This window comes from Magnolia sinica, chromosome 8 (genome assembly GCF_029962835.1).
Source record: "Magnolia sinica isolate HGM2019 chromosome 8, MsV1, whole genome shotgun sequence".
In the NCBI taxonomy this organism is placed as follows: Eukaryota; Viridiplantae; Streptophyta; class Magnoliopsida; order Magnoliales; family Magnoliaceae; genus Magnolia; species Magnolia sinica.
Genome location: NC_080580.1, coordinates 89,789,440 through 89,815,725, shown reverse-complemented (window position 1 = coordinate 89,815,725; position 26,286 = coordinate 89,789,440). Strand labels below are relative to the sequence as shown.

At 42.1% G+C, this 26,286-nt stretch overlaps 1 protein-coding gene across 2 annotated transcripts; it reads left to right on the top strand.

Annotated features, from left to right (window-relative positions):
• The first annotated feature begins 13,838 nt into the window (after positions 1 to 13,838).
• Positions 13,839 to 25,396, top strand: LOC131253651 (probable inactive receptor kinase At5g58300). Of its 2 annotated transcripts, XM_058254742.1 has the most exons (5): positions 13,839 to 14,406; positions 15,440 to 15,505; positions 15,616 to 15,688; positions 22,259 to 23,668; positions 24,730 to 25,396. In XM_058254742.1, exons 4-5 carry the CDS (start codon positions 22,357 to 22,359, stop codon positions 25,356 to 25,358), a joined length of 1,941 nt encoding a protein of 646 aa, XP_058110725.1. In that variant the 5' UTR covers positions 13,839 to 14,406; positions 15,440 to 15,505; positions 15,616 to 15,688; positions 22,259 to 22,356; the 3' UTR covers positions 25,359 to 25,396. The 2 variants fall into 2 exon arrangements, with proteins under 2 accessions (XP_058110725.1, XP_058110726.1); XM_058254743.1 differs by lacking the exons at positions 13,839 to 14,406; positions 15,440 to 15,505; positions 15,616 to 15,688 and having other exon boundaries at positions 22,023 to 23,668.
• Positions 25,397 to 26,286: the final 890 nt, after the last annotated feature.

Genomic DNA, 26,286 nt, shown 5'->3' with positions numbered 1-26,286 from the left:
ATCATTTCTGAAAAAAAATTCAATTTTGCCAGATTGTGTAAGACGGTCTTGCCAAGCATATCCAAATTGTGATAAAATCCCTATCATAAGAGGCTTTTATAAACTTGTCAAGCACGTTGCTTTGACCACATGTGTCGCTCATGCGAGGGTTACTTCTCGGTCATCATAGTGTCTCATCTGTAGATGTGCGTTCAATCCCGTGACATTCTATTTTTAATAGGTAACATGCCACCAAAGGATGTGGGATAAAAGATATCCTTAATATGCTATCAAGATTTCGTCCATTATTTGCGCATGGTGGTGACACGTGGTGGCTTTCTATTAATCTGCGTGTACATGTGAAGACAAGTATAAACAATATCCTCGGGTGGTGTATCTCATAGTGTCTCTTGAATAGACTACGTTTGGATAGTGACCATGTCAGCCCAACGCTATCACCGACATTGGTGCTGGAGAAGCTTTGTGGACCCATGATGATGAATGTGTTTTATAGATACGATCCATCCAATTTTTCTTACTCATTTCAGAGCATGTGAAATTTTTTTAAAATTGACCCAAATCTCAAGTAGACCGCACCATAGGCAACTGTGGTGATTGAATGCCCACTCACTTAAAACTTCTCAAGAGCCACAAAGTTTTAGCATTAAAAGCTACCTGGACCGCTGTTAAAAGCTTCCTCGGACCACTAGTAAAAAGCTCAATCCTACTTGGTTCGAAATTGAGTTCGAGCCAAGTAGAGCTTGTCCAAGCTTGAATTGACTCGGATCGGGCAAGTTCAGTGACTTGGTTATTTCGATATCGATATTACTCACTAGGTATTTGATGAAATGACTCAACGAAGTGTCGGCTAGAGGAAATGTCGATATGAAACAAATATCCTACTATCCATCCCCAGCGGGGGTGGCTATGGAGTGTGTGTACTGACATGGGGGTGTACTAACAAGCTAACCCAAGAAGAAGAAAAACTACTTTGTTTTAAAAAAAATAAATAAATAAATATCCTAGTATCTTGATTTTGATGTTGCTTACGGAGTGTTTGATGAATACATGTAAATTGCAGTTGTTGTTTTACATACCGTAAGAAATTAAAGGTGCACTCTATATATTTGAGAAAATGTCACACAGTCTCGAATTCAGCTTGAACTAGCCCGAGCTACTCACCAAACGGATCCAAGCTAGCCAGGCTTGAGGAGCGCCAAGCCGAGTTCAAGGTGGGGTCAGCTAGTGGCCGAGATTCCAGTTGTGCCAAGCTCAGCTCGGCTAGGCTGGTGTACAGCTCTAGGTACCACAGACGTTACCGTGCCCCACATAAGTTTTTAACGGTGGGCATTCAATCACCACTGCTTCCAGTGGTGTGGTCCACCAGATACCTGAATCTACCTCAACTCTTGGCTCATGCCCTAAAATGTGCTGCCAAAATCAACCAACGGCGTGGATAAAACACATTCATTCCAGTGGAGCTTTTTCAGCACTGACATCCGTACAACAAGGGTCACCACCGAATCCGATTATATTATAAACGAGGGGCACATCTCTAGCTACTTTACACGCATTTCATTCTCAACCACTGATCGTACTGGCCCAATTAATCAATGGGGACCAGGGCCCTATCCAATTAATACAAAGGCCCCATAACAAAAGCCGAAAAAGCTGGAATTTTTAATAGATGGGCCCCACCACGTGTTCATGATCTCGACTTTATTTTGAAAATTGTTAAAGCGTCCACCAACTTTACGGTCCAAACATGGAATAATTCACAGAAATGTCGGTGTTTCAAGAATCATGAGTAAAGGAATGATTTGCTTAGAAAAGATAAAAACGAACGGAGCAACTTAAGGGTTATACCAAGATCAATGGTGAGGATGAAAGATTGCACATTGATGGACGATGGACGGTCAGATTTAGCTATAATAGATGATCAGCCGTTGGATCTAGTAATACCTTATGATTAACGGTCGGATTCTACAGTGAAGGAAGATTAATGGTGAGATCTAGTACTACTTGAAGATCAATGGTTAGTCAAGTCATAATGGACGGTCCACTGTCAAATCTATCAATGATGGATAAGCATAGATCTATTCATGATGGAGGATTAATGGTTAAACCTAGTGAAATTTGTATTAAGTGGTCGGATTGAGCAGTCAATGGCAAAATTACAAAATAATGGATGATCAACGGTTGGATCGGCCATGAATGATGATCAATGGATGGACTTAGCTATGATGGATGATCAGCAATCAAAACTCACAATCATTTTGCACCAGGCAATTTTGATGGTGGGCCACCAACGTGACTTCTACATGATGCATGGTGGGATGGGCCCACCGTCTGGATCACTTGGATGCCATACATTTGCGAGATGTTGGCGATTATGGATTAATGGTGGGCCCCACCTTGTTACTCACCATTTATTATTCCCACTTGGAGGCGGATTGCGTGGTTACCCCAACATCATGGAGCCATGGTGTTGGGACTCTATGTGGCCAACATCAGTATTTGTTTAATCCATGCCGTTCATCAGTTTTAACAGGTCATTTTAGGTGATCTGCCCAAAATTGAAGCATATCCAACGCTCAAGTGGACCATACCATGTGAAATGGTGGGATGATGATGTCCACCGTTGAAACCTTTCTACGGCCCACAGTGATGTTTATTTATTATCAAACCTCTTCATAAGGTCACACAGCCGTTGATGAAGGGAAAACAAAAATATCAGCCTGATCCAAAACTTCTGCGGCCCCTAAGAATTTTCAACGGTAGGGTCCAATCCCCACTATTCCATTTGGTGTGGTCCACTTGAGTCTTGGATATGATTGAATTTTGCGCTCAAGCCCTAAAATGAGCTGGAAAAATGGATGGACGGTATGGATAAAATTCATACATCAAGGTAGGCCCCATAGACTCCATATACCACGTAGTAGAGCTGGGTAGAATCCAACCCAATCCAGACCGAACCAAAGGCCTGGATCAGTGCAGATCGAGTATGACCACTCAGATCCGATTTTACATCGGATTGAGTTTGAATCGTGGTCAATACAGACCGATCCGATCCGAAATCTGAACGTACCTTAACCCCTCTTTCTCTACCCGAAGGAGGCCACGCACCCACCCATCTCTCCTCCTTTCTCTCCATCTTTCTCTCCCGATTTCCCTCCTCTCCTTTTCTCCTCCTTTCTCTCCTTCTTTCTCTTTTGGTTTCTCACATCTCATTCTTTCTCTCCCTCTCTCTCCCTAGACTCAACCCGATCCAACTCGATTCAGGTCAGGCCAGCAAGGATTCGGATTGGATCGGATCGAGTCAATCCTGCTGGACTCGATCCCAGATCGGATCGAGTTCGGGTAAGGTTCTTAAAAAATCGGATTGAATCGAGTTGGACCCAATCCGGACCGACTCGATGCCCACCTCTACCAAGTAGGGATCGCCACGCAATCCGCACGCTCCATCAATATATTTATATTCTAGAATCTAGGATTCCTGGGGTAGATATCAGTTTCTTGCGATTTAGGTGGTGACTCATTCTCCTCACGTCTTCAGAGGTAATCAAGCAATCATGACCATCCAATTAATGGATCTTAAATGGATGATCAAAAGCAAACATGGCAGTGGTCCAAATTTGAAGGGACAAATCAGATGGTTAATATTATCTTCTCAGCCTAATTTTTAGGATATAATCCATCAACAGTAGATCAGCAATTTGGACAGTCTAGATTGCCATACAACTATGCCACGTGTACAGTTGAAGAGTCTCCACCATTTTAAAAATTGTGCATGGAATTCTAGCCCTACGATTAGGAGTGTCAATGGGTCAGGTTGGGCCTAAAATCAAAATTTTGAAAAGGCCCGGCCCGAAATAGATCAAATCCGGGCTGAGACCTACCCCAGGCCCGGCCTGTTGACAGCACTACCTACGATTCCTTGTCCAGACTCCAGTCCATAAATGTGGATGGAGCGGAGCAACGGATCTATGCATTCTAAAACTAGGGGAGCGCTCATATGGTACCGGACCGCCGGTAAAATTACTGTGATGGTAACGTACTGTTGTGGGGTCCACATAAACATCACATCAGATCTACACCGTCCATTAGATGTGACCTTCAATTCTAAGCCATGAAACCAAATATTATTTAGAATGGAAACTCATAAAGACCACACCACAACTAAGAGTTGGGAAGGGACATCAAACCAATAAAAACTTCCTCACTCCTTTTCATGCCCACCTTGCTATAAGTATTCCATCTAATCCATTCCTCAGACACGCCTTACTAGGATTAAGGAACAAACAAAAATTCATTCCATTCCAAAACCTAGGTGGGACACCCCACATTAAGTTCTTAGGCATGATTTTACAATGTTCCCTGCTTTGTAGCCCATCTGAGTATTAAATCCGTCTGACTTCTTGGTTTTTCCGTGCAAATGAAGGGACAACACGATGAACACGGTGGATCAGATGCAGTTGACGTGGCCCCCACAGCAGCCAGTCAATGCCCTTCCCATGCCTATGTGAGTCAATGTACAAATGCAGCTCACCTAATTAGTGGGCCAGCCTCATTTTCATGCTAGTTGATCTCCATCATGGGTCCCACATTTTAAAAGGATCAGATTTCTCAGAAATGCAACAGGTAAGTGGTAGAGAAAGGCTGTATCTGAAATTTCAATACAGTGGTTGTATGATAATTTCCCTTGAATAAAAATCACCTAATCTGCACTAGAATTCATGCATACAATCAAACTCCAACTCAAGTAAACTAAACACCATATAACAGCTAAAAACAGCTTCAGTTACATGTGCTTCGAATTTCTAGAAGTCTCCCAAATCACACCCTCCTTACCTACATGCATGGTACCACAAGTTGTGGTACCACACCATCTTTATCCCCAATGTGCCATCTGTTTAAGGCATCTATTCCATGAAAACGGTAGGGCCCACCATGATGATCACTTGGCACAATAATCAGGCTGGTTTTCTTATTAGATGGATCACACCATTGGAATAAATGGACAACCGATGGTCTGATTCAACATACACGTGTGGCCCATTTAGAGATTGTATCTGCATGATTTTTCAGTTAAGTGATCTTCATGGTGGGGCCTGTCATTTTAATGGTTCTGATTTTCTACACATGTGGCATGTTAGCATGCAAGAAGTTGTTGCATCACAAGTTACTGATACCATTAACTGTAGGCTATCAGTTTGATTTTTTGTAGGTATCACATTCCTAGGAATATACATTACTGTAATTTCTACTGATGTATCCTTTTCTGCCATAAGTTAAACGACGAGTGTGGCATGTGCAATGCACGTGGAGGGAGCAGGTGAGAGATACCGAGGGAAAGGGGACGCGTTTTGGCTAGTGACCCCAACGCCAGCCAGCTAGCTGATGTCAGACCTCTGTTTGTCCCGCCATGATTTTTTGTTTTATCCACACCGTCCATCTATTTTTCCGGCTAGCCCATTTTAGGGCATGAGCCAGAAAATGAGGCAGAGTCAAATCTTATGTGGACCACAGCACACGAAACAGTCGGGACTGAAGGCTTACCATTGAAAACTTTTTAGGGGCCACAGAAGTGTTGGAACAATCTGATATTTATGTATGAAGGTATATGTGACCTTGATGCAACCTTAGGAAGTTTTTAATGATGCACGTTCAATCAAACATTGTTTTCGTATGGTGTGGTCCACCGGATTTGGATATACCTTATTTTTGAACTCATAACTGAAAACGAGTTGACGAAATAGATGCACGGTGTAGATAAAAACACATCATCATTATAGGGCTTGTCACTAGTCAAACCATGTTTTGGTGAAAGATTTAGCTAGCTATCTATTCTCAAATTTATGATGTCAGTGGCTCCCTCAAGGTTTAGATCTGCCATGTTTTAAACCAACATCTTAACATGAACTACCACAACAATTTTACGGTGTCATTATTAAACATTTATTGTGATGACTTTTACATGTTGTGGCTTACTCAAACGGGACCTGTTTGGGAGCGGGGATTTGGAATCCTCCTAGTGTGTTTGGCACCGTAGAGTGTGAATCAACTTTAATTCAAAAGTACCTATGCATGGTATATTTGCAGGGGTTTGAATTTAATTACTAAATCAATTTTAATATCTCTAATTAGTGAGATATGTAATTTTTGACACAATAGTTGTGATAAGCCCGTAGAAATATATGCTTTGCCCAAAAATGATGAAATTTCAAGTCTCGGATAGGCCACAAGCACAAGATCATGTCTAAGTGACTAACCAACGATTTTCAATCGTTGATTTACAGGAATAATATTTGGACAGTGCTGGACAATGTTTGGACGATGCTGATTTACATGGATAATGTTTGGACGGTACTGATCATCATTAGTGGGCCATGTGCCCAATAGAATGATAGTGTATAGTGACACACATGTTACACCTGTAACTATTGAAATAATTTTAGGTGTAATCCAAGCTCTTACTATTGATTACAAACCCCCTCAAAGAGGAGATTTGGAACCCCCAGTTACTTTATGCTGCCAAACAACTAGGAGATTTGAAACCCCTCAAATCCCCTCCGATCCATAGTGCTAAAAGACACCCTGGATCTGTCATGTTTTGAACTAACATCCTAACATGAGCTACCACAACAAATCTGCAGTGCCATTATTTAACATTTATTGTGGTGGGCCGCACAGAACCTTTGCGGCACAACAGTTGCAACTAAATGGCAAAGAGGAAAAGAAGTGATCTAGAAGAAAAAAGTAACCTTGGAGTTAAACAACCGACAGTAGCCAGAAATTTAGACTCACTCATTGTGGCTATTTGGAGGGGTAAAATCAATCCAAAGCTTCTCATCTTGCGTACAGTGCTAGATGTGTGGTAGGAGAAGAGGGAAGACATAAAAATGGAGAGATTGAGGGAAAAGGTGCCGCTACACAATGTGAGCTATACAAAAAGAGAAAGCAAGCTATGGGTGACTCATGCCCATTTTTTGGATATTGTGGTCCACTCAAGCATTAGATTTGCCTTGTTTTTAAGATAAGATCATAACATAACTAGATGTATTTTGTGGGTGTTACATAGCCATCATAGTAGTTCTTTTGACTATAGTAGGTCCTACAAAGCATTTGTTTCGAGGAAGGGAAGTGGGAGCCACGGAATCTCCTTAATTAATTGAAAATATCCATGGATTGAATGGTTAGTTGCACAAAAATTAACACTACTCAATCTACCTATAGTACACATGTGAATGTGTGGATGTGGCTTCTTCCTTAATGTTTGTCAAGTGTCTTGTAGTGATGGGTCTAGATCCTATTGATCCCTAATTCAAATGGGACTTGAAAGGAACAAATTTTTTTATAATTATTCAATGATGATTTCTCAAGATTTTCGTTAGTATAGATTCCTGTGTTAAGCACAAGAGATTACAATATGGTAATTAAAACTTATTTATTTTATTGAGAATGATAGAAATATATAGAAAATGAAAGAGATTTATAGAAAATTTTAAGAGATAATTATCTTAACAAAACAAAAAATATTCTAATTTAAATAAGTTTACCCTTATCTATTCTATCAGTTTTTATCCAAACTCATGTTACTTACCTTGATTTTGAAAGGTACATTGAACCTTTATTAAAAATTAAAAGAAAATTTCAACAGTAACATGTGACAAGTACAAGGCGATGAAATGACAAATAGCTTGATGTGAGCAATACTTTTGATGACTTCAAAATTGTAAACCATTGGTACTTTCAATATCCAATGAATAGTTTAATAGTACTTCTAAGATTTCAACCATTGCTCTTTCAGTGGATAAGCACTTCTAATGCTTACAATTTCAGCCAAAATCTTTTATGCACTTGCAGTGTTAGAGAGCTCAACTGCCGCTCTTTTGAAGACTCTAGATGTCCTTATAGTAAAAAATAAATTCAACGATAAGGACAACATGATAATGAAGTCCAGTCCAAATGTTTAGCACAATAATAAGTTACCTAGTATAAACATGTTTGATCCAAATGCCAAGTATAATAACAAGTGTCTGCGGTCCAAATATTTAATACAAAAACAAGTCTAATCCATATGTCGGGCACAAATAACGAATTTAGTCTACACTCCCGACACGATAACAAGGCCGGTCCAAAAGTTTGATACAAAAAAAACAAAACATATCTTGTCAAAAGGCTTATTATGGAATAATACATCATCAAAGGTCCTAATGTTGATTGAAAGTAACCAAAACTCATACCATGAAATCAAAATTCAAGGAATATTCACCATAAACTGAGAAACATCTCTAATTACACTTCGAAAAATACAAGGGAGATGCAGTGAGGCTTTGATTTGTTGTAAGTGGACAAACAAGCTTATGATGGTCTAAAGGTGCAGTTAGTACGGTGCATCGGCGGAGCTCGAAACAAGAAAGGCAAATGCCCCTCTTCTCCTAATGTAGGGTTCTCCCTAGACCCTAGATCAGGGGGCTATGTATAGAGATGTTAAGGGTCATGAGATCAGATGGACAGTAGTGTAAGATGTTGGTGCTAATGATCGTATACAACAATGGATTACAAGAGCTCGAATTCAAAAGGAGATGATGATAATGATGATCGCCTTGTTTGTTGAGGACCTCAGACAACAGCGAAGGCTCTTGGAGATCCCATAAGACCATTGGAAATGATGATCGCTTGATACAATTTAAGATATGGGATTAAATGGTATTAACACTATTATTACACAATAGTTCTCTATCTAGAAATACCATGGCATATATTTTTGCCGTCCAATTCCACATTTGAGATAAAACTCTTCTTTGAGTCCTTACTCATGGTGTTATAGACTTACAAGAGTTTTAACACGAGGTCATGGGTTTAAGTACCATTGCTGTGAAATTCTACTATGGTGCGAGTGAGTGCATGTGTGGGATGTCAGCGCGTGTAAAAGAGAGAAATAACTCTTATTTTGAGAAAAACACTGTTTTAAGTGAAACCCGATACAGGTCATTTAAATGTAATTTTTCATTAATGATTTATATAAGCTAGGAACTATAATTTGGACAGTTCAATTTGACCTAATTTTAGGCCAGGAGTGTAGTTTTGAAGTACCTGCGTATCATCCCACACATTCTGCCGGAGTATCAAAGTTTTTTCTCTAGGTTGCAGTTCATCTACGACCGGTTTCATTATTTGAATGGCATGGACTTCAATAATATATGACACGTGTGGAGTTTATGATTCTCCACCATTAAAAAAATGAAAACCGATTACATGCGCAGAAAACAATGGGTCCCACCAGGAATATTGATTTCTTGGCCGGTCCATTTATCAGGGCAGGCCGCGGAAATTAACAGAGGACCAGTGGTCTGACTCAAGGCACAATAATCCATTTTAGGGCCTGTGGGGTCCACCGTGATATATGTGCCTTACATCCATACCGTCAATCCGTTTTGAAAGCTCATTTTAACATTTGATATGAAAAAATGAAGTAGATCCAAATCTCACATGGAACACACCATAGGAAGCAGTGGTGATTGATCATTAAAAACTTCTTGTGAGTCACAAAAGTTTGGGATCAAGCTGATATATTTGTGGCCCCTTAATCTAGGTCTTTGTGACCTTATCAACAGTTTGGATGGAAAATAAACATTCATATTGCACCCAAGAAGTTTTTAATGGTGAGTATTCAATCACCATTATTTCATGTGGTGTGGTCCACCTGAGATTTGGATCTAATTCATTTTTTGGATGAAGAACTAAAATGATCTGTCAAAACGGATGTACGGCATGGATGTAAGTCACATACATAAAGGTGGCCCCACAGTCAGGGATCCACGGAAGCCGCGCCCAAGCTGTGTTATGTTATCAGTTAGTGATTACTCAGGAGAGGTGCTCCACTGCTCTTAGAGAGGTTCCTAGCTGCGTTGGGATAATTGAACATCCCAATTGATCGATCTAGAGCGTCCACTTGATCCAGAACACATTTTATGGTCTAACATGCAAATATCACACTGATCTGATCATCTTAACCATCCAATAAATGCCTTTAATATGGACGGTCAGGATCATATGTACAAAAATAGGTATAATCACACTGTTCTGATGATCTTAACCATCCAATGAATGGCCTTTAATATGGAATGTCAGGATCATATGTACAAAATAGGTATAATCACACTGATCTGATGATCTTAACCATCCAATAAATGGTCTTTAATATGGACGGTCAGGATCACATGTATAAAATAGGTATAACTAACCACTTGATCCGTCTATTTGACGGTTCGATCATGGATTGTTAATGATTCTAAAGAATCACTTCTATTAGGCAATCCTAACCATCTCATCCATGGGCTGTAAAAAGGATGGCTAGAAATATAGGACGAATCTAAGATAGATCTGACCATCTGGACACTCTTGTTTTTGCATGATATATACATGTTCTATACGTAATGGACGGCTTAGATCGATCTATTACATTCTCCAAGTTATCGTGTCCAGTGCCGTGCTTTCATAATACTAATCAAAATCATCGGAATCGAAGGGTAGTTTGGTCATCTGGCACAATCCGCCACCGGACAGGCATATTGTCCTAAAATATCTCCATACCTTATCTCTATCGTACACGTGGCAAGCAGGATATGGAGACTGTAACTTATCAAGAGACGAGGTTGATTGGACGCTGACTGCAAACTGATCTGCCAGCACTGACGTCGCTACTGGTTTGTGCTATGTGGGACCCAACATAATGTATATGATTTATCCATTCCATCCATCTATTTTCTCAGCTCATTTTAGGCCATGATCACAAAAATGAGGTAGATACTCACGTGGACTATACCACAGTAAAACAGTGGTGAATGAATGCCTACCGTTAAAAACTTCACGGGGCCCACTGAAATATTTATTTTCCATCTAATCTGTTGATTAGGTCACACAGACATGGACGGAGGTAAAATACAAATATCAGCTTGAAATAAAATTTCTGTAGCACCCAATAAGTTTTTAATGGTCAGCGCTCAGTCACCACTATTTTCTGTAGTGTGGTCCACCTGAACTTGGATTCTAACTCATTTTTGGAACCATGACTATAATGAGCTAGTAAAATTTATAGACGGCGTGGATGAATTATATACATCATGGTGGGTCCCACAAAGCACTGACCAGTACCGACGTAAGTACGGGCTGGTCAGTATGCAATCCGTGTCCGACTGTCCATGTGACCAAAGTCCCAGCTACCGAGCGTGTAACCTGATAATATACACGTCCGTTGCCTACAAGCTCTATGACGCTCTCCCTCTCAAAGTAAATTTCTTAAACGTTTTAAGTGATCGAGACCGTTGATATAATGGGCCACCATGTGGATGGACTATGGGCCGAAGATTGCAGTGATTGGAGAAGTCTTACTACATATCTTCCGTGAGTCTTGATCTGGTAGCTAACACTTTCCAGTTTCCTTTGTTTTTGCAATATGGCCCATCCACGTGGTATCCGAGAAGATCAACAGTCCCGATCACCAGAGATGTTTTCCACGTGTACGGTGAGGAGGGGACTTGCATATTAGGACTATCAATCAACGGACTCTGAATATTCAACATGAACCATCATAAATCATTGATTCAACCATCCAACTACAGGAATCCGATCGTTTCAATATCAAATACATGGACAGCGGTCCATCAATGGTGGGTCCCACATCTTGAACTGTTGAGATCAAATACAGATGTTCCTGCGCAACTCTAGACCGTTCGTCCTCGTCTCGGTTCAGAGTACCCCTTCTTGAAGGGACCTGAAAAGGTTTGAGGCGGGCGCGGCTTGGGTGAATCTCCGGATGTACCATATTGGGTGGATCTCCGACTGTGGGGACCATATTTAGTACATAACTTAAATCCACACGGTCCATCCATTTTTATAGATAATTTTGATTCATAAACCTAAAAATTAAATATATAAAATTCAGGTGTACTACATCACAGAAAAAAGTGGTAACTATCCATTATAAACTTATTCTGGGCCATAAAAGTTTTCTATTAATATAATATTTGTATGATCCCTTCATACATTTCTTTTTTACCTTATCAACGGTTTGGATAGAAAATAAACATTCCAGTAGTCCGTAAGAACTTTTGAATGTCAGGTATTCAATCACCACTGTTTCATGTAGTATGGTCATCACATTTTTTCTCATGCCTTAAAATAATCTTAAAAAACTGATGGACAGTGTCGATTAAAATATAAATATCAAGGTGGGCCCCACATTTAGGGACACACCAAAGTTGATAGATCCGAGGATACACCAAAGCTACACCCGTTCGAGGGCTACAGTCGTAATTTTGTGATTAGACTGGGCTTGTTTTATAGTCAACGTCTTAGGGCGAAATAAATGAGAGCGGATTTGGTGAGACCCCGGCCTCACCCAAAACGGTGCGGCATGGGTTTACTGTGGGGCCCACCTTGATGTATGTATTATGTATCCACACCGTTCATCCTTTTTTAAAGATCATTTTAGTGCATTGTGTAAAAAATTAAGTAGATCCAATTATCAGGTTGACTATAATAGAAGAAACAGTTGTAATTGACTGTCCAACCATTAAAAACTTCTTAGGTATAACATTAATTTTTATACAGTGTTTATTTACCATCCAATATGTTGATAAGGTCGCATAATCCTGTATGAACGGAAAAAACGAATATCAGCTTGATCCAAAACTTTTGTGGCCCATTAATGATCATTCACCACTGTTTCCTATGGTATGGTCCACTTGATCATTGGATCTTATTCATTTTTCGAATAATATCCTAAAATGATCTAGAAAAACGGATGGACCGTTTGGATGGATAATTCATACATAAAGGTGGGCCCCACGGTAACGGCCACAGCGTCTTGGGTGAGGCCGGGGTCTCACCTAATCCGCTCTCGAAATAAACCACTACACAACAAATCGACTCTCGCTCTGGTCACGGCTTCAAACCCGAGGACGGTTAAAGCATCCTCGGTCGTTTATTTTGCACTACTGGGGCCCATGCATTGGTGATCAAGACCGTTAATCTGATGATTTCCTAGCGATCTCTTATAGTATCACATCTATCTATTCCTTGACATTCTCGATGAATCGTAACCATTGGTGTATTTATCGTAGCTGTAAATGTTAGGCGACCAATCTAAATGCTAGAGCCTCCCAAACCAACATACATAATTACGGGAAAGTCATCAACCGTTGGGCCATCACATCAACGATCTGGATCAAAAGACATGGAACCATGTGAGGCGCCCAAGGACACAACAGACGTACTGATGCTAAGGACCCGATGGTATCGGTACAACCGTATGCTTACAGTGGTACCGGAAAGATGTGGGGCCCATGTTATGTATTCCTACCATCCAATATGTCTATCAGATAATTAACTTTATAAAATTCATATGGCCCAAAAATCATCCTGAGAAAATACTAAGATGGACCACATAAAAGGGAACGAGCTGGAGGAAAAGGACATCATTGAATTTCAAAGGGGCCCACCTGAGTTTCAAAGCAGGGTGATGTATGGTCTGACCAATCGACTAGATGAAGGGTATGAACGGTCTTGATTATAAACAAAACCGTGGGCCTCTCACTCTAATAAAGGGTGAGAGTTCCATCTCAATATGCTACCTGTTCTGTGGCCCATATGAATTTAGGATAGGGAAGAATTTAGTAATTTTGAGGTTTTCTGATATGGCCCATCTCATGGACGGATTGGATTTACAGAAAAAATTACTGGGCCCCACATCTGACTGGGACCACCGTAAACTTACGGTAGCAGCGGTACCACCGGAGCCCGCCTCCTCTTTAAAATGCTCCCTCTCTCTCTCTCTCTCTCTCTCTCTGAAAATCAACAAATCTCCGTATTTTCTTGCCGGTTTTCGTCTCTCTCGTCTCCGACAAGACACCCGTAACGATTTCAACTCAATGCAGCTCCGATTAGAGATTTAATGGCGGATTCGGAGCTTCCAGAAGTGGCATTTTGAGAAAACGGACGAGATTTTCGATGTTCTAAAGTCCAGATCCGTCGGTTCTGCTCTCGCATCTTCGATTTCAGCTCAAACGGAGCTTCAATGGTGGATTCTTGATGTAAATCTCGCTATTCTGAGCTCTCTGGTTCGATTTCAGCTGAGTCGAGCTCCAGTGGTTTAGCGAAAGCGCTGTCGTTCGATTGCGAGAAGAGTTAGAAGGGATTTTGGGAGAAATCTGCAGATTTTGAGCTCCGTTTGCATTGATTTTGGCCGAAATGGAGAATCCTGAGGTTTGAAATTGGGATTTCTGAGAGAAACTTAGAGATTCAAGGAGTATCTGTGTAGCGAAGCTCTCTGCAGCTTTAATGGCGGACCCGCAGCATCCTTATGCAGTACTTTGAAGGAAATGCTTGGAGATTTCAGATCTCTCGTTGCTTCTTTTAAAGGTATGTTCCTCTGTTCTTCCTTTGTCTTGTGATGGCTGTGTATTTTGAAGGAATGCTGGTGAAGATATCTAGATTTGGGGCATTTTTCTGTGTTATTTTGAGCTTTCAGCATCGGAATTCGAACTTCGGCTGTAGTAGCTACCGCTTGAAGTGTTCTGAAAACCCGTAGTTTTTGTGCATTTTCTGAGTTTTTGACGTTGTGATTAGAACTTCTGGTATCGAAGATTTCGCTTGAAATGCTTCAAAAACCAATAGATTCTGTACTATTTTTTTTCCCATTATCGGTGTCAGAATCATCGGATTTTATGCATTTTCGCTTGAAATGCTCTGGAAACCATCAGATTCTATACATTTTCTTTCAATGTTGGTATTTAAACTTCAGATGTGGTACGTTTCTTTTGAAATGCTCTGAAAACCCGCGGATTTTATATTTTCTGTGAGTTTTCAATGTCGGTAATTGAACTTCAGGTGTTCGAGATTTGACTCGACGTGATCTGAGAACCAACGGATTTCATTCGGTTTCCAAGCTTCCGACATTGGAATTACCCTAGAAACAAGCAGATTCAGTGCATTTTCTGAGTTTTCAATCTCAGAATTAGAACTTCGGATGTGGAAGAGGCCGATTGAAATGCTCTGAAAACCAGCAGATTTGATGAATTTTCTCAGCCCTCCAATGTCGTAATTAGAACTTGGGATGTCTTAGATTTCACTTGAATTGCTCAAAAATCCACCAGATTTGCTGCATTTTCCGACCTCTCGAGATGGAAGTCTCTGTCTTGAAATGCTCTAGAAACTAGCAGATTTGATGTGTTTTCTGAACTTTTGATGCTAGAATTAGAATGTTGGATATAGAAGATTATTTAGAGATGCTTTCATAAACCGGCAGATTTGATGAATTTTTTATTGAAATTATTCGTTCATGAGATTCTCATGTGCTTTCTTACAATGCAGTTTCTTTAGTCTCAGTTTCAGCTCTATAATCTCTTTATTTTTGAGGGTTTTATTTCTCTTTTTTTTTTTTTCTGCAATGAAGGTTGTGGAGCTTTTTTTACTTGCCATTGCTGAATCGAGCAGATCTGAAACTTCTGGTCTGAATCTGGTGAGATTAGAGCTTGGATTTTTTAGATTCATGGTTTTGAATATTGTTTTGGGTTTTGGGTGCTGAGACTTTCTGTTATTCCCCTTCTTTTCGTCTTGTTTCTTTTGCAGATTTGATGCAATGGTTTTGAGCGATGCTGATGGTAGAGGGTGATGTTCCAAGCCATGGATTCTACTGACTCTGGTAAGTCCCCCATCTCTCTCTCTCTCTCTCTCTCTCTCTCTCTCTCTCTCTCTCTCTCATGGTGAGAACACATCCACTTTAAGATGATCCAGACCATCCAAACTGCATAAGGGGATGTCGCAGGAAGAAAATCCACTGTTCTGATTTTGCCTTTGAAATTTGATGGCTGGCCATTTTGTAGAACCATTGATTTTCTGTCCCCCATTAGACGGTAAGGATTGTTCCATCAGTGTGGTTTTGAGCTATTCTACACCAACTTCAGAACCCACAGTTTGGACGGTCCCGATTGATTTACATGTTTGCTAAATGTACGGTAGATGAGAAGGAGATGGGCAACGCTAGATGCACACCTTGCTCAGAAGCAGAACTCTGGCTCTCCTCCGATTACGTAAAAAAAAAAAAAAAAAAATCCAGAGAAAAAAATGTTCGCTGCCCATTTTTTACGAATAGGGGCCAAGTGTAGGGTGTACTATCCATTCACTGGTCCCACTAATTGTGGGCCATGGCCCAAAATAGATGATGGACTATTCCAGCCGTCAGATTAGTTTCACTGGTCCTTGCAAGTTGATGAAAGGACATCCCCAAGGAAAGTCACAAGATCTATTGGATTGTAGGAAATCCGGTTAAAGAGTTCAATCCAAGAATGCGGATTGCGTAATGAGTAACTCCGTCCGCAGTGAGGGTGTTTTTTACATGCTGTCCATCCATTTTTCCAGTTCATTTTATGGCATGAGCCTAAAATAGCCAAAAATTGAAAGCAGCTGTTGTAGAAGTGTATTGAGTAAACTCTGTAGGGCCCACTGTGATGTATGTCTTATCCACACCATCCATCCATTTTAGCAGCTCATTTAGTGTATGAGACCACAATTGAAGCATAACCAAAGCTCAATTGGACCACACCACATAAAATAGTGTGAATTGAACACTTACCATTGAAATCTTCTTGAAGGCCAAAAGTTTTGGATCAAGTTGATATTTGTGTTTTCCCTTTATTCATGTCTTTGTGATGTTATAAATAAGTTAGATGACAGGTAAACATCACTGTGGGCCCTAGGAAGGTTTAATGTTGAATGTTATTATCCCCACTGTTTCCTATGGTTTGGTCCACTTGAGATTTGTGTAAGCTCCAATTTTGTCGATGTATAAAAAGGGATGGACAGTATGGATAGGACACATTTATTTGCAGTGGGCCCCACAGAGTTTACTTAGTGTGCAACGCACTTCCAATACACCACAAGAAACCAGGGGAATTAAATGCCGCCATTGAAAACTTCTTATGTGCCACAAAAGTTTTTTTTTATATCAAGCTAATATTTGTGTTTCTCCTTCATTCATGTGTGTGATCTTATGATAAGGTTTGATGACAAATAAGCAACACTGTGGGCCTTAGGAACGTTTCAACCGCTGACATCATTATCCTCAAAGTTTCTTGTGGTGTGGTCCACTTGAACTTTGGATATGCTTCAATTTTGGGCTCATGCCTGATCTGGAAAAATGGATGGACATAGTGGATAATGACACATACATCACAGTGGGTCTCACAGAGTTTAATCAATATGCAATCCGCATCCAAGCTCACATGTCATGAATAGTTTTTCAAAATTAAGTAGTTTTAAAGATTAATTTTAAATTTATAGTTAAAATTTAATATTTTTTAGTTAGTTTTAGATTTTTATATGTTCAGGGTATTCCAAAGTATTAAGACTCTTGGAATAACTTAAAAGTTCTTGTTTGAGTTATTAAGAGTTTTAATAAATTTAGTAAATATTTACTATTTTTTGTTTAAATTTATTATTTTATGAAGCTTATTATATTTAAAAATTATAAATTTGGAATTTAAAGCCTATATAAATCATTTTTAAAACACTCAGTGTTAGGATTCGCAGAAGTACACACAAAAACAATTAAGTAATCACAATCGCAAAAACAAATCCAATAAGAAGGTAATCGGAATTTTACACGAAAAAATTTTTGAGGAAAAAACCACAGCAGAAAGCGATAAATAATGCATTACAAAAGCAATATTACAGGAGATAGATAATTCTACTGTTTCAAACAATCTATCGAATCTCCTTTGAATTCCTAACTATGCCCCTGAAGCCTTAAGAACAACTTAGATAGCTATAATACCTTCTTACTCTCGATTATACCCTATATGTATACTATCAAGCCCCAAATATGAAACAAATCGTGTAATTGTGTATGTGCCTTTGATGGGTCATTTGATGGAATTGACGGTCATTGAGGACACTAGTTGATGACATCAATGATCCTTGAATGTCATGAGTAGCAACCTCCAAAGTTGTCCAACAATCAATTAGAATTTTTTCGGATTTTATCGATGGGATCAAGTATTTATTGATGGTATCAACACTTGCATAATGAGATTGAGTGGTCTGTCAACGTCATTGACAAACCTAATTACAAATATATTTAAGACGTTGACAACACTCAAATATAATATCAATTTCCTATATCATGTTTTAGGATTTGTCTCTCTTTCCAATTGAGTACAGTGAGCTCGTCTTTATCCACGTACCCTTTGCATTAAACGCATGTTTCAAGAGAATATCCGCTACCGTTAAGCCTTATTCCCCTGTGGTTTTTGGGCTTGGGTCCATTCATGTTGTGCCCACCAATGGAATGTCATTGTTCACATGAACTCAAAAGTACAGGGTTGCTGGGACCTCGGATTGTGTCCAGGGTGTAAGGTAGCTTTGCTACCGTGCACCCTGCGTGTAACAACCTAAGCTGCGTGCGCAATCATGTCTTCCGCGTGTTGTTGCTGGCAAGTGACCATCACGCTCACGTTATCCTTCCCTCCACCTTCAATTCAAAGTGAAAACTTTGATACTCTGGCAGACCGTCATGGATGATATGCAGTCACTAACTTTGATACTCGAGTACTGTCGTAGATGATACGCAGCCACCTATAACTCACTTTGACATTATATAAGCTGAATACGAAAATTGAAACTGAACTGTCCTAAGCTGTGGGTCCTGTTAGAAGAAAAAGTTGCCCTTATTTTATTAGATGATTATCTGGTTGGTAGACATTCATTGGACGGCCGAGAATGAAAATATCCAATCTGTCCCATTTCCACAGCCAAGTGTACACGTCAAATGATAGCATCGTTCGGCCAATCTGATTTTGTGCAAGTTTGGAGTGCCTGCGTATAAAGCGTCCTAGTCATCCAGAGTATCAAATAACTCCACTAAGATGTTCTTTGCACTCACCAGTGATTCTAGCGTGCGCCTGTTGCTCTCATTTACCATCTCCTGTTCATGAGAACCATATTTCCACCGTACCTGCTTGACCGCGTAGGAGCTTTCCTTTTCCTTTTCGGTGGTAGTCTTTATTACTGTAGCTTGTGCTTTCTCCCTCCGAAATAAATACTCCAGAGTGTGATGGATGACACGCAGGCACTTGGAAATTACTATAGAAACTGCGTGCATGGCATATAAAGTACTTCAAATTCAACCGTCCAAATTATGGGCCGTGGCTTAGATGTATCATAAATTTAAAAAATTTACACTTGCTTTATTTTCTGACTAACGGATTTATGGACATTTTTTGGATGGTTAATGCCATCTCAACAAACAAGTGTCCACCAATCAGAGGTTAGGATTGTTTAACTAGCAACTGTGGCATTCATAGCAAACATCCATTGTCCATGTGGATTCACGTACAAAAATCATGACCGTCCAAATTTAGATCTCCGCTGTGGATGAGGACATATCGAAGCTGTAGCGGATTTTAATCTATTGGATGGTTAGGATGGTCTGACATGTATGATTTTACGGTCACGCACGCCCCACCGCTGTGGGGCCTCACAATTTGGACGGTGGCATGGATGCGTGCCTGCACATGATATACCATACTCCATCAGAGTATGATATCATTCCTCGATATGGAATGGTTGCTTTCTTCTCAGGTCAGACGGTTCGACTGCTGTTTTCAGGCATCTCTTGTCCTTTTCTTCTCAAACAAGACTATCTCCTCTGCAATGATAACCGTAGGTCGTAGATAGCCCAACCTGTTGTACGGTACGATCAAAGTCTCCTAAAACACCCCAGCTCCGTGAGGCCCACCAACTTGTATATGTGACATCAGCTCCGTCCATCATATGAGAATCCATATGTTAACCGTACAAACAACGGTAACAAAAATTAATATACGCCACGTCAATGGAAACAATGTAAAGTTGCGCCTTAACACGCGGTGTGGCCCACATCAGTTTTGAATGATACGCTGATTTTGGTACTTTCCCCCTTGTGCTTGTGAGTCACGCCTGAGAATGGGTTTTGATGAAAGAAAAACACATTGAAGGCCCCACACACAAACGGTTCGCAATCCACCTCCGTTGTTTCTTGTAGTGTGGCCCACCTGAGTTGTGGATCTGGTTGAACAAAGCTTTATTGCTGTACGCTATACATAAACAGACGGTGTAAAATAGTATTCCGGTCCCCATCTTTGAAACCAATGTAAGTGGAATCCTATGCACCACCGCTTCTACGGAACGGGATGGCCCGAGACATCTACAGGGATATCCCTGGCGACACGACTCTGTGGGGCCCACTGTGATGTATGTATTTTATCCATGCCGTTCATCCGTTTTGCCAGCTCATTTTAAGGCACGAGCCCAAAAATAAGGCAGATCCCAAGTTCATGTGGACCCCACATATAATCAGCTCGATCCTCCCAGTTTCCTATGCTGTGCTCAGTTGAGCATTTGATCCAGCTCATTTTTTGGGCTCAAGCCCTACAATGAGCTGGAAAAACGGATGGACGGTGTAGATAAACATTTAGATTACGGTGGGGCCCACAGTGGTGCCAGGGATGTCCCTGGAGAAGTGTCTCCAGGCAATCCGCTTCCCTGTTTTAGGCAGTACCTTCCACAATAAAGCTCTGGGCCACCATCCTATCTTTGGACATCTACTCCATCCATCAGGTGCTTCCCTCTATGATAGTCCTGGTGCAAAAAATTCAACAATATCCAACTCAGGTGGAACACACCATAGGGAAAAATGGGTACGGATGTGTTTGGGGCCACAGTAGCGTGTATCTTTCGTAGGTGTGACTCAAGAGGATGGAGGGGAAAATGCAAAACTCAGGTGGGCCACACCATGTGAACTTGGAGGCTTCAGTTTCAATTTTAAACTGTTCTCAGTGGTGTGGCGCATATGAATTTTGTACCGGGATGATCTTTCGTATTTAGTCTCGTAAGATGGACGAAGTGGATCTCACACATCCATGATGGCCCCACAAAACTTGGGCATTGCAAGTGCGGCGCGGATTGGGTACTAACCCCACCAGGAACTAGCTAGAGACGGACGGTCCTGGCAGGGGCACGGTGGGGCCCACCATGATGTATGTGTTTTATCCATGCAGTCCATCCATTTTGACAAATCGTTTTAGTGGATGAGCCTAAAAACGAGGCAGATCCAATACTCCAGTGGACCACATCACACGTAACAGTAAGGATTGAATGCCTATCACTGAAAACCTCTCGGCGGCCATAGAACTTTTGAATCAAGCTGATGTTTATGTTTTCCATTCATACAGGTCCATGTGACCTTATGAGCAGGTTGGATGACAAATAAACATCACGGTGGGGCCATAGTAAGGTTTCAACGGTGGGTCTTTGTCATCACTACTCCATATAAGCGTGGTCCGCTCGAGCCTACGATCTGCCTCATTTTTTTTTAGCTCATGCAATAAAATGATCTTTCAAAATGGATGGACGGCTTGGATAAAACACATGTCATGGTGGACCCTACAGAGCCACCGACAGGACCAACTTTCTATAGCCATGTCCAGGTGGGGGTAGTACCCAATCAGTGCCCTTGCAAGTGGTGCGCAGAACAGTATGTTAGAAATGTTGGGGACCCACCAGGAAGATCACATGGAACAAAATCAATCAATTATATCAGGCGGGCCAGGCAGTGGAATCACTGTAACACACTAGCCATCAAATCTTTGGTCTTCAATTCATTAATGTGGTTTGTTGGTACATTATTCTTCCTAACCATGCATGTACTGGCCACCAATGAAAAAGGTTAGAGTTGACCAATTGGGGAGATCTTTTTGGCAAGGTTGATCCACTGCAGGGGCCGTCAGATCAATGGCTTGGATAAACCAAATATGGGCCCCACATCTATAAACTAGGTGCACAACATAAAACATCCTCTAAGCCGTTCATTCTCTTTTTAGGAACAAAAGGCCTTGTCATTTTCTTTTTTTAATGAAGATTCGCACTTTCAAAGGGAAATCATTCATTTATATTAAAAAAGAAAAAGAAAAAGAAACCAAAAAAAAAAAAAAACACAATGCTTTAATAACGTGGGCTTTTCCTGCTTTTCAGTCGTTTGGCAATCTCCTCCCTCTTTCTCGCTTTTCTTGCATTGAAAAAGCTCTACTAGTATTGCTTACACTTCCATGTGCTGGCAGGAAAACATGACGATCTTCCTTTTTCTTCCTTGCTTTCTACCATCAATGCTCATAGCTTCTTCTTTTTCATTACTGATCAGCTGATAAAGCATCTCATGTCTTTTGTTGCTTTGAATCAGAAGAACAAGAACAGAAGAATTACAGCTGAAATCCCACTCCCACAGTAGAAATTCAAATTCAAACATGCCTTGCTAAATATAGCCGTTGAATTCTAGCCATGATGAAACACTCCAAGCTAAAATCCTTCCCCTTCACACCACTTCCCTTCCTTGTCTTGATTTTCCTCCTCCCTTCAGCCACCGCCGACCTGAATTCCGACAAGCAAGCACTTCTCAATTTCTCTGCTGCAGTCCCCCACGGCCGGAAGCTAAATTGGAATCTGGCAGTCCCGATCTGCTCCTCCTGGATTGGCATCAAGTGCGATTCGAACCAGACCCGTGTGATTGCCGTCCGGCTACCTGGCGTCGGGCTCTATGGCCCGATCCCACCCAACACTCTCGGCAGGCTCGATGCGCTCCAGGTCCTCAGTCTCCGATCCAACTACCTCTCTGGGAATCTCCCTTCCGACATCTCGTCCCTCCCTTCTCTCCACTTCCTCTACCTCCAACACAACAACTTCTCCGGCAGCATCCGCACTGCCCTCACCCCCGGCCTCAGTGTCGTAGACCTCTCCTCCAATTCCTTCGCCGGAAACATCCCACTGCAGATTCGGAATCTGACACGGCTCACTGGACTGAACCTTGAGAACAATTCCCTCTCCGGGCCCATCCCTAATCTCGACCTTCCGAGGCTGAAGCATTTGAATCTGAGCTTCAACCACCTCAATGGCTCGATCCCATCTTCTCTCCAAAAATTCCCAAACTCATCCTTCTTGGGTAATTCTCTCTTATGTGGGGCCCCTCTCCTCCTTCAATGCCCTCCACTCCTCCCTTCACCGTCTCCTTTCTCTCCTCCCTTGCCAGCCTCACCGCCAGGCCTTAAAGCCCAAAGCAAGAGCTTGAAGAAGAAGCTAAGCACCGCTTCTATAATCGCAATTGCGATCGGCGGCTGTGCATTGCTGTTCCTACTAGCAATAGTGGTCTTGATGTGCTGTCTGAAGAAGAGAGGTGGGGAAGACGCTGCAGTGTCATCAAAAGGGAAGGGAACAAGCGGCGGGAGAAGCGAGAAGCCCAAGGAGGAGTACGGAAGTGGGGCCCAGGAAGCCGAGAAGAACAAGCTAGTGTTCTTCGAGGGATGTTCGTATAACTTCGATCTAGAGGATCTGTTGCGGGCCTCAGCAGAAGTGCTGGGGAAGGGAAGCTACGGGACGGCTTATAAGGCCGTCCTGGAGGAGGGGACGACGGTGGTGGTGAAGAGGTTGAAGGAAGTGGTGGTGGGGAAGAGAGAGTTTGAGCAGCAGATGGAGATCGTCGGTCGGGTGGGCCAGCACCCCAATGTCGTGCCCCTTCGAGCGTATTACTACTCCAAGGACGAGAAGCTGCTGGTTTATGACTATGTCCCGGCCGGCAGCTTGTCGGCGCTCTTGCATGGTATGCTTCTCATCCAATTCCTCTCTGCAACCTGCATTTCTGAGTTGAATTCCTAATTAGATTAGATCCAGGCCTTCCATCAAGTAGGCCCCACCATGACCATGCCCTGGAGCAAAATTTGCGTGAGAAGAACGATATTGCACATGGACTGACTCAGGGTCCTCATTCATCGTGCAAATTGGCTCATCTGATGAGCAGGCCGACCTGCTGTGGGGCCCATTTGATGAATGGCAAGTATAGTTCGTCATGCATCGGTGCATGAACAGGTACAGGAACATTTGGTGGTGGTGTATATTTCCCCATGAAGCAATTTCTTAGGATGGCCTGTTTATTATCTCTTTTGGCCTATGAAACATTAGAGGCCCACATGTAGAGATGGTCCAGTGATCAGAACCGTCAATTAAAACTGAAAAGATGATCACCACTGTGATTTTTGGAGTTGAAGATTCGCCACCGGAATTTTTTTTCTTCAGTGGCCCACATTCAAACATATGCATTAATGGTTAGAATTATACATCAATTGTAGCTTTCTCACCGTGGTCCATCAAGAGTAGCACCTGGACCGTGCAACTGCATCCTTGGCTGGCTATCTGAACCGTTGCTACAATGAGTTCGTTTGATTAGTGGCCTACCGTATGCAGCTAACAGAAAAACAATACTGCAACAGTCCATTAAAGAAAGGCCAGTTGTTGTGTAGCGAAGATCTTCCAATCTGGAAGATATTAGTCTGCCATCCATGTTGATCCGGACTGTGTTCATTAGGTGGGTCCTTGTGCATGTGCTGTGCCCCATAAATGAGGCTAGGTGAGTCCCATCAGGTGGGCCACAATCGTGAGAAAAGTGCGAACTTTTGGTCAGCTTCTCTAACCCTCCATGGCCCACTGGACTGGAGAAATTTCGAGGCCACCGTGGGGCCCACCACAATGAACGAGTAGCAATTCAAATTTCTCAATGATCATAGCAATACTGACACGACTGTTTTAGCTCTGTATCTCAAAGACATGATTATCCTTTTTCTTTCTTCCCTCCTTCCCTCTATTCAAATTCAAATGAAAAAACAGGCAGCAGAGGCACTGGAAGAACCCAACTAGACTGGGATTCAAGGGTGAAGATCTCTCTAGGAGCCGCCCGCGGCCTGACCCACATCCATTCCGAAGGCGGAGGCAAGTTCGCCCACGGCAACATCAAGTCCTCCAACATCCTCCTCACCCCCAACCTCGACGGCCATGTCTCCGACTTGGGCCTCACCCCTCTCATGAGCTACCCCGCCGCCCCTTCCCGCAGCACCGGCTACCGGGCCCCAGAGTCAATCGAGACCCGCAAGCCCACTCAGAAATCCGACGTCTACAGCTTCGGTGTCCTCCTCCTTGAGATGCTCACAGGCAAGGCCCCACTACAGTCCCCCGGCCACGACGACATCGTCGACCTACCCCGGTGGGTGCAGTCGGTTGTCCGCGAGGAGTGGACCGCTGAAGTGTTCGATGTCGAGCTGATGAGGTTCCAGAACATTGAGGAGGAGATGGTGCAGATGCTGCAGATAGCCATGGCCTGTGTGGCCAAGGTGCCAGACTTACGTCCCAAGATGGACGAGGTCGTGAGGATGATTGAGGAGATCCGGCTCTCTGACTCCGAGAACCGGCCATCATCGGAAGATAACAAGTCCAAGGATTCGAACGTACAGACCCCATGAAACATTCCGCCGTTGGATTCCCGGCCACAGGTCTTGTGATTGGCCAGACGAGTGGGGCATGGTTTGAGTTCATGAATGCATGCTGAGGCTTGTTGAGAGCTAGTGCATGTATTGCATGTGGAAGAAAGTGTTTTTTTCTTTCCTTTAAATCTGTGGGTTTTTCATTGATTGATGATCTTTAATCATCATGCAATTAGGTTTATTGAATGAGAAAGAATAGGGTGTGAGACAAGGTTGTTTTCTATGTGAAAGCTTAAGACATGGTACTTGTGTAGGATAGATGCTGAGCGTTCATTTAGTGGGATTTCCTGCGGATGGGTGGTTCCATGAAATAGACTGGAAGATCTAACCATCTGATTGGAAGAATACCCTTTTCGTTTGATAATCAACTCTATTAACTTTCTTCCTTTCCCCCTTTTTTTTTTTCTTTCTACTATTAACCTTCACGCCGTTAATCTAATGGCCCACTGCAACAGCCATTACTTTTAAGTTTCCCAAAACACCACTTGCTCAGTCTGAAACTACTTGTGACCTGTCAAGGCAAAATTGTGGAAAAGCTAGTATGGTGTTAAGATTGAAGAGTGACATAACTGGGCCAGCAAATGGGCGACGTTGCTCTATTGAGAAGCATGTCAATGTGTGGGCCCACACCAGCGCGAATCAAGGGAGCAGAGGAGCCTGCATGCAACTAGGGGTGGAACCCAGTGGCCCAACGGCTAAAACTGACCCAACCCAGCTCATCTGCCAACTGCATTGCTCCGTAATTAACGGATACAGGTGGTGAGAAAACGTGGTGGGGCCAATGAGCTGGAAAACCTTCAAGAAACAGCCCCACCAATTAAATCTCACCATCGAGGTGGGTAATGAGACCAAAAATGGATCGAAAACTCATCATCTCCCTTCCATCCATTTTGCCAGCTCATATTAG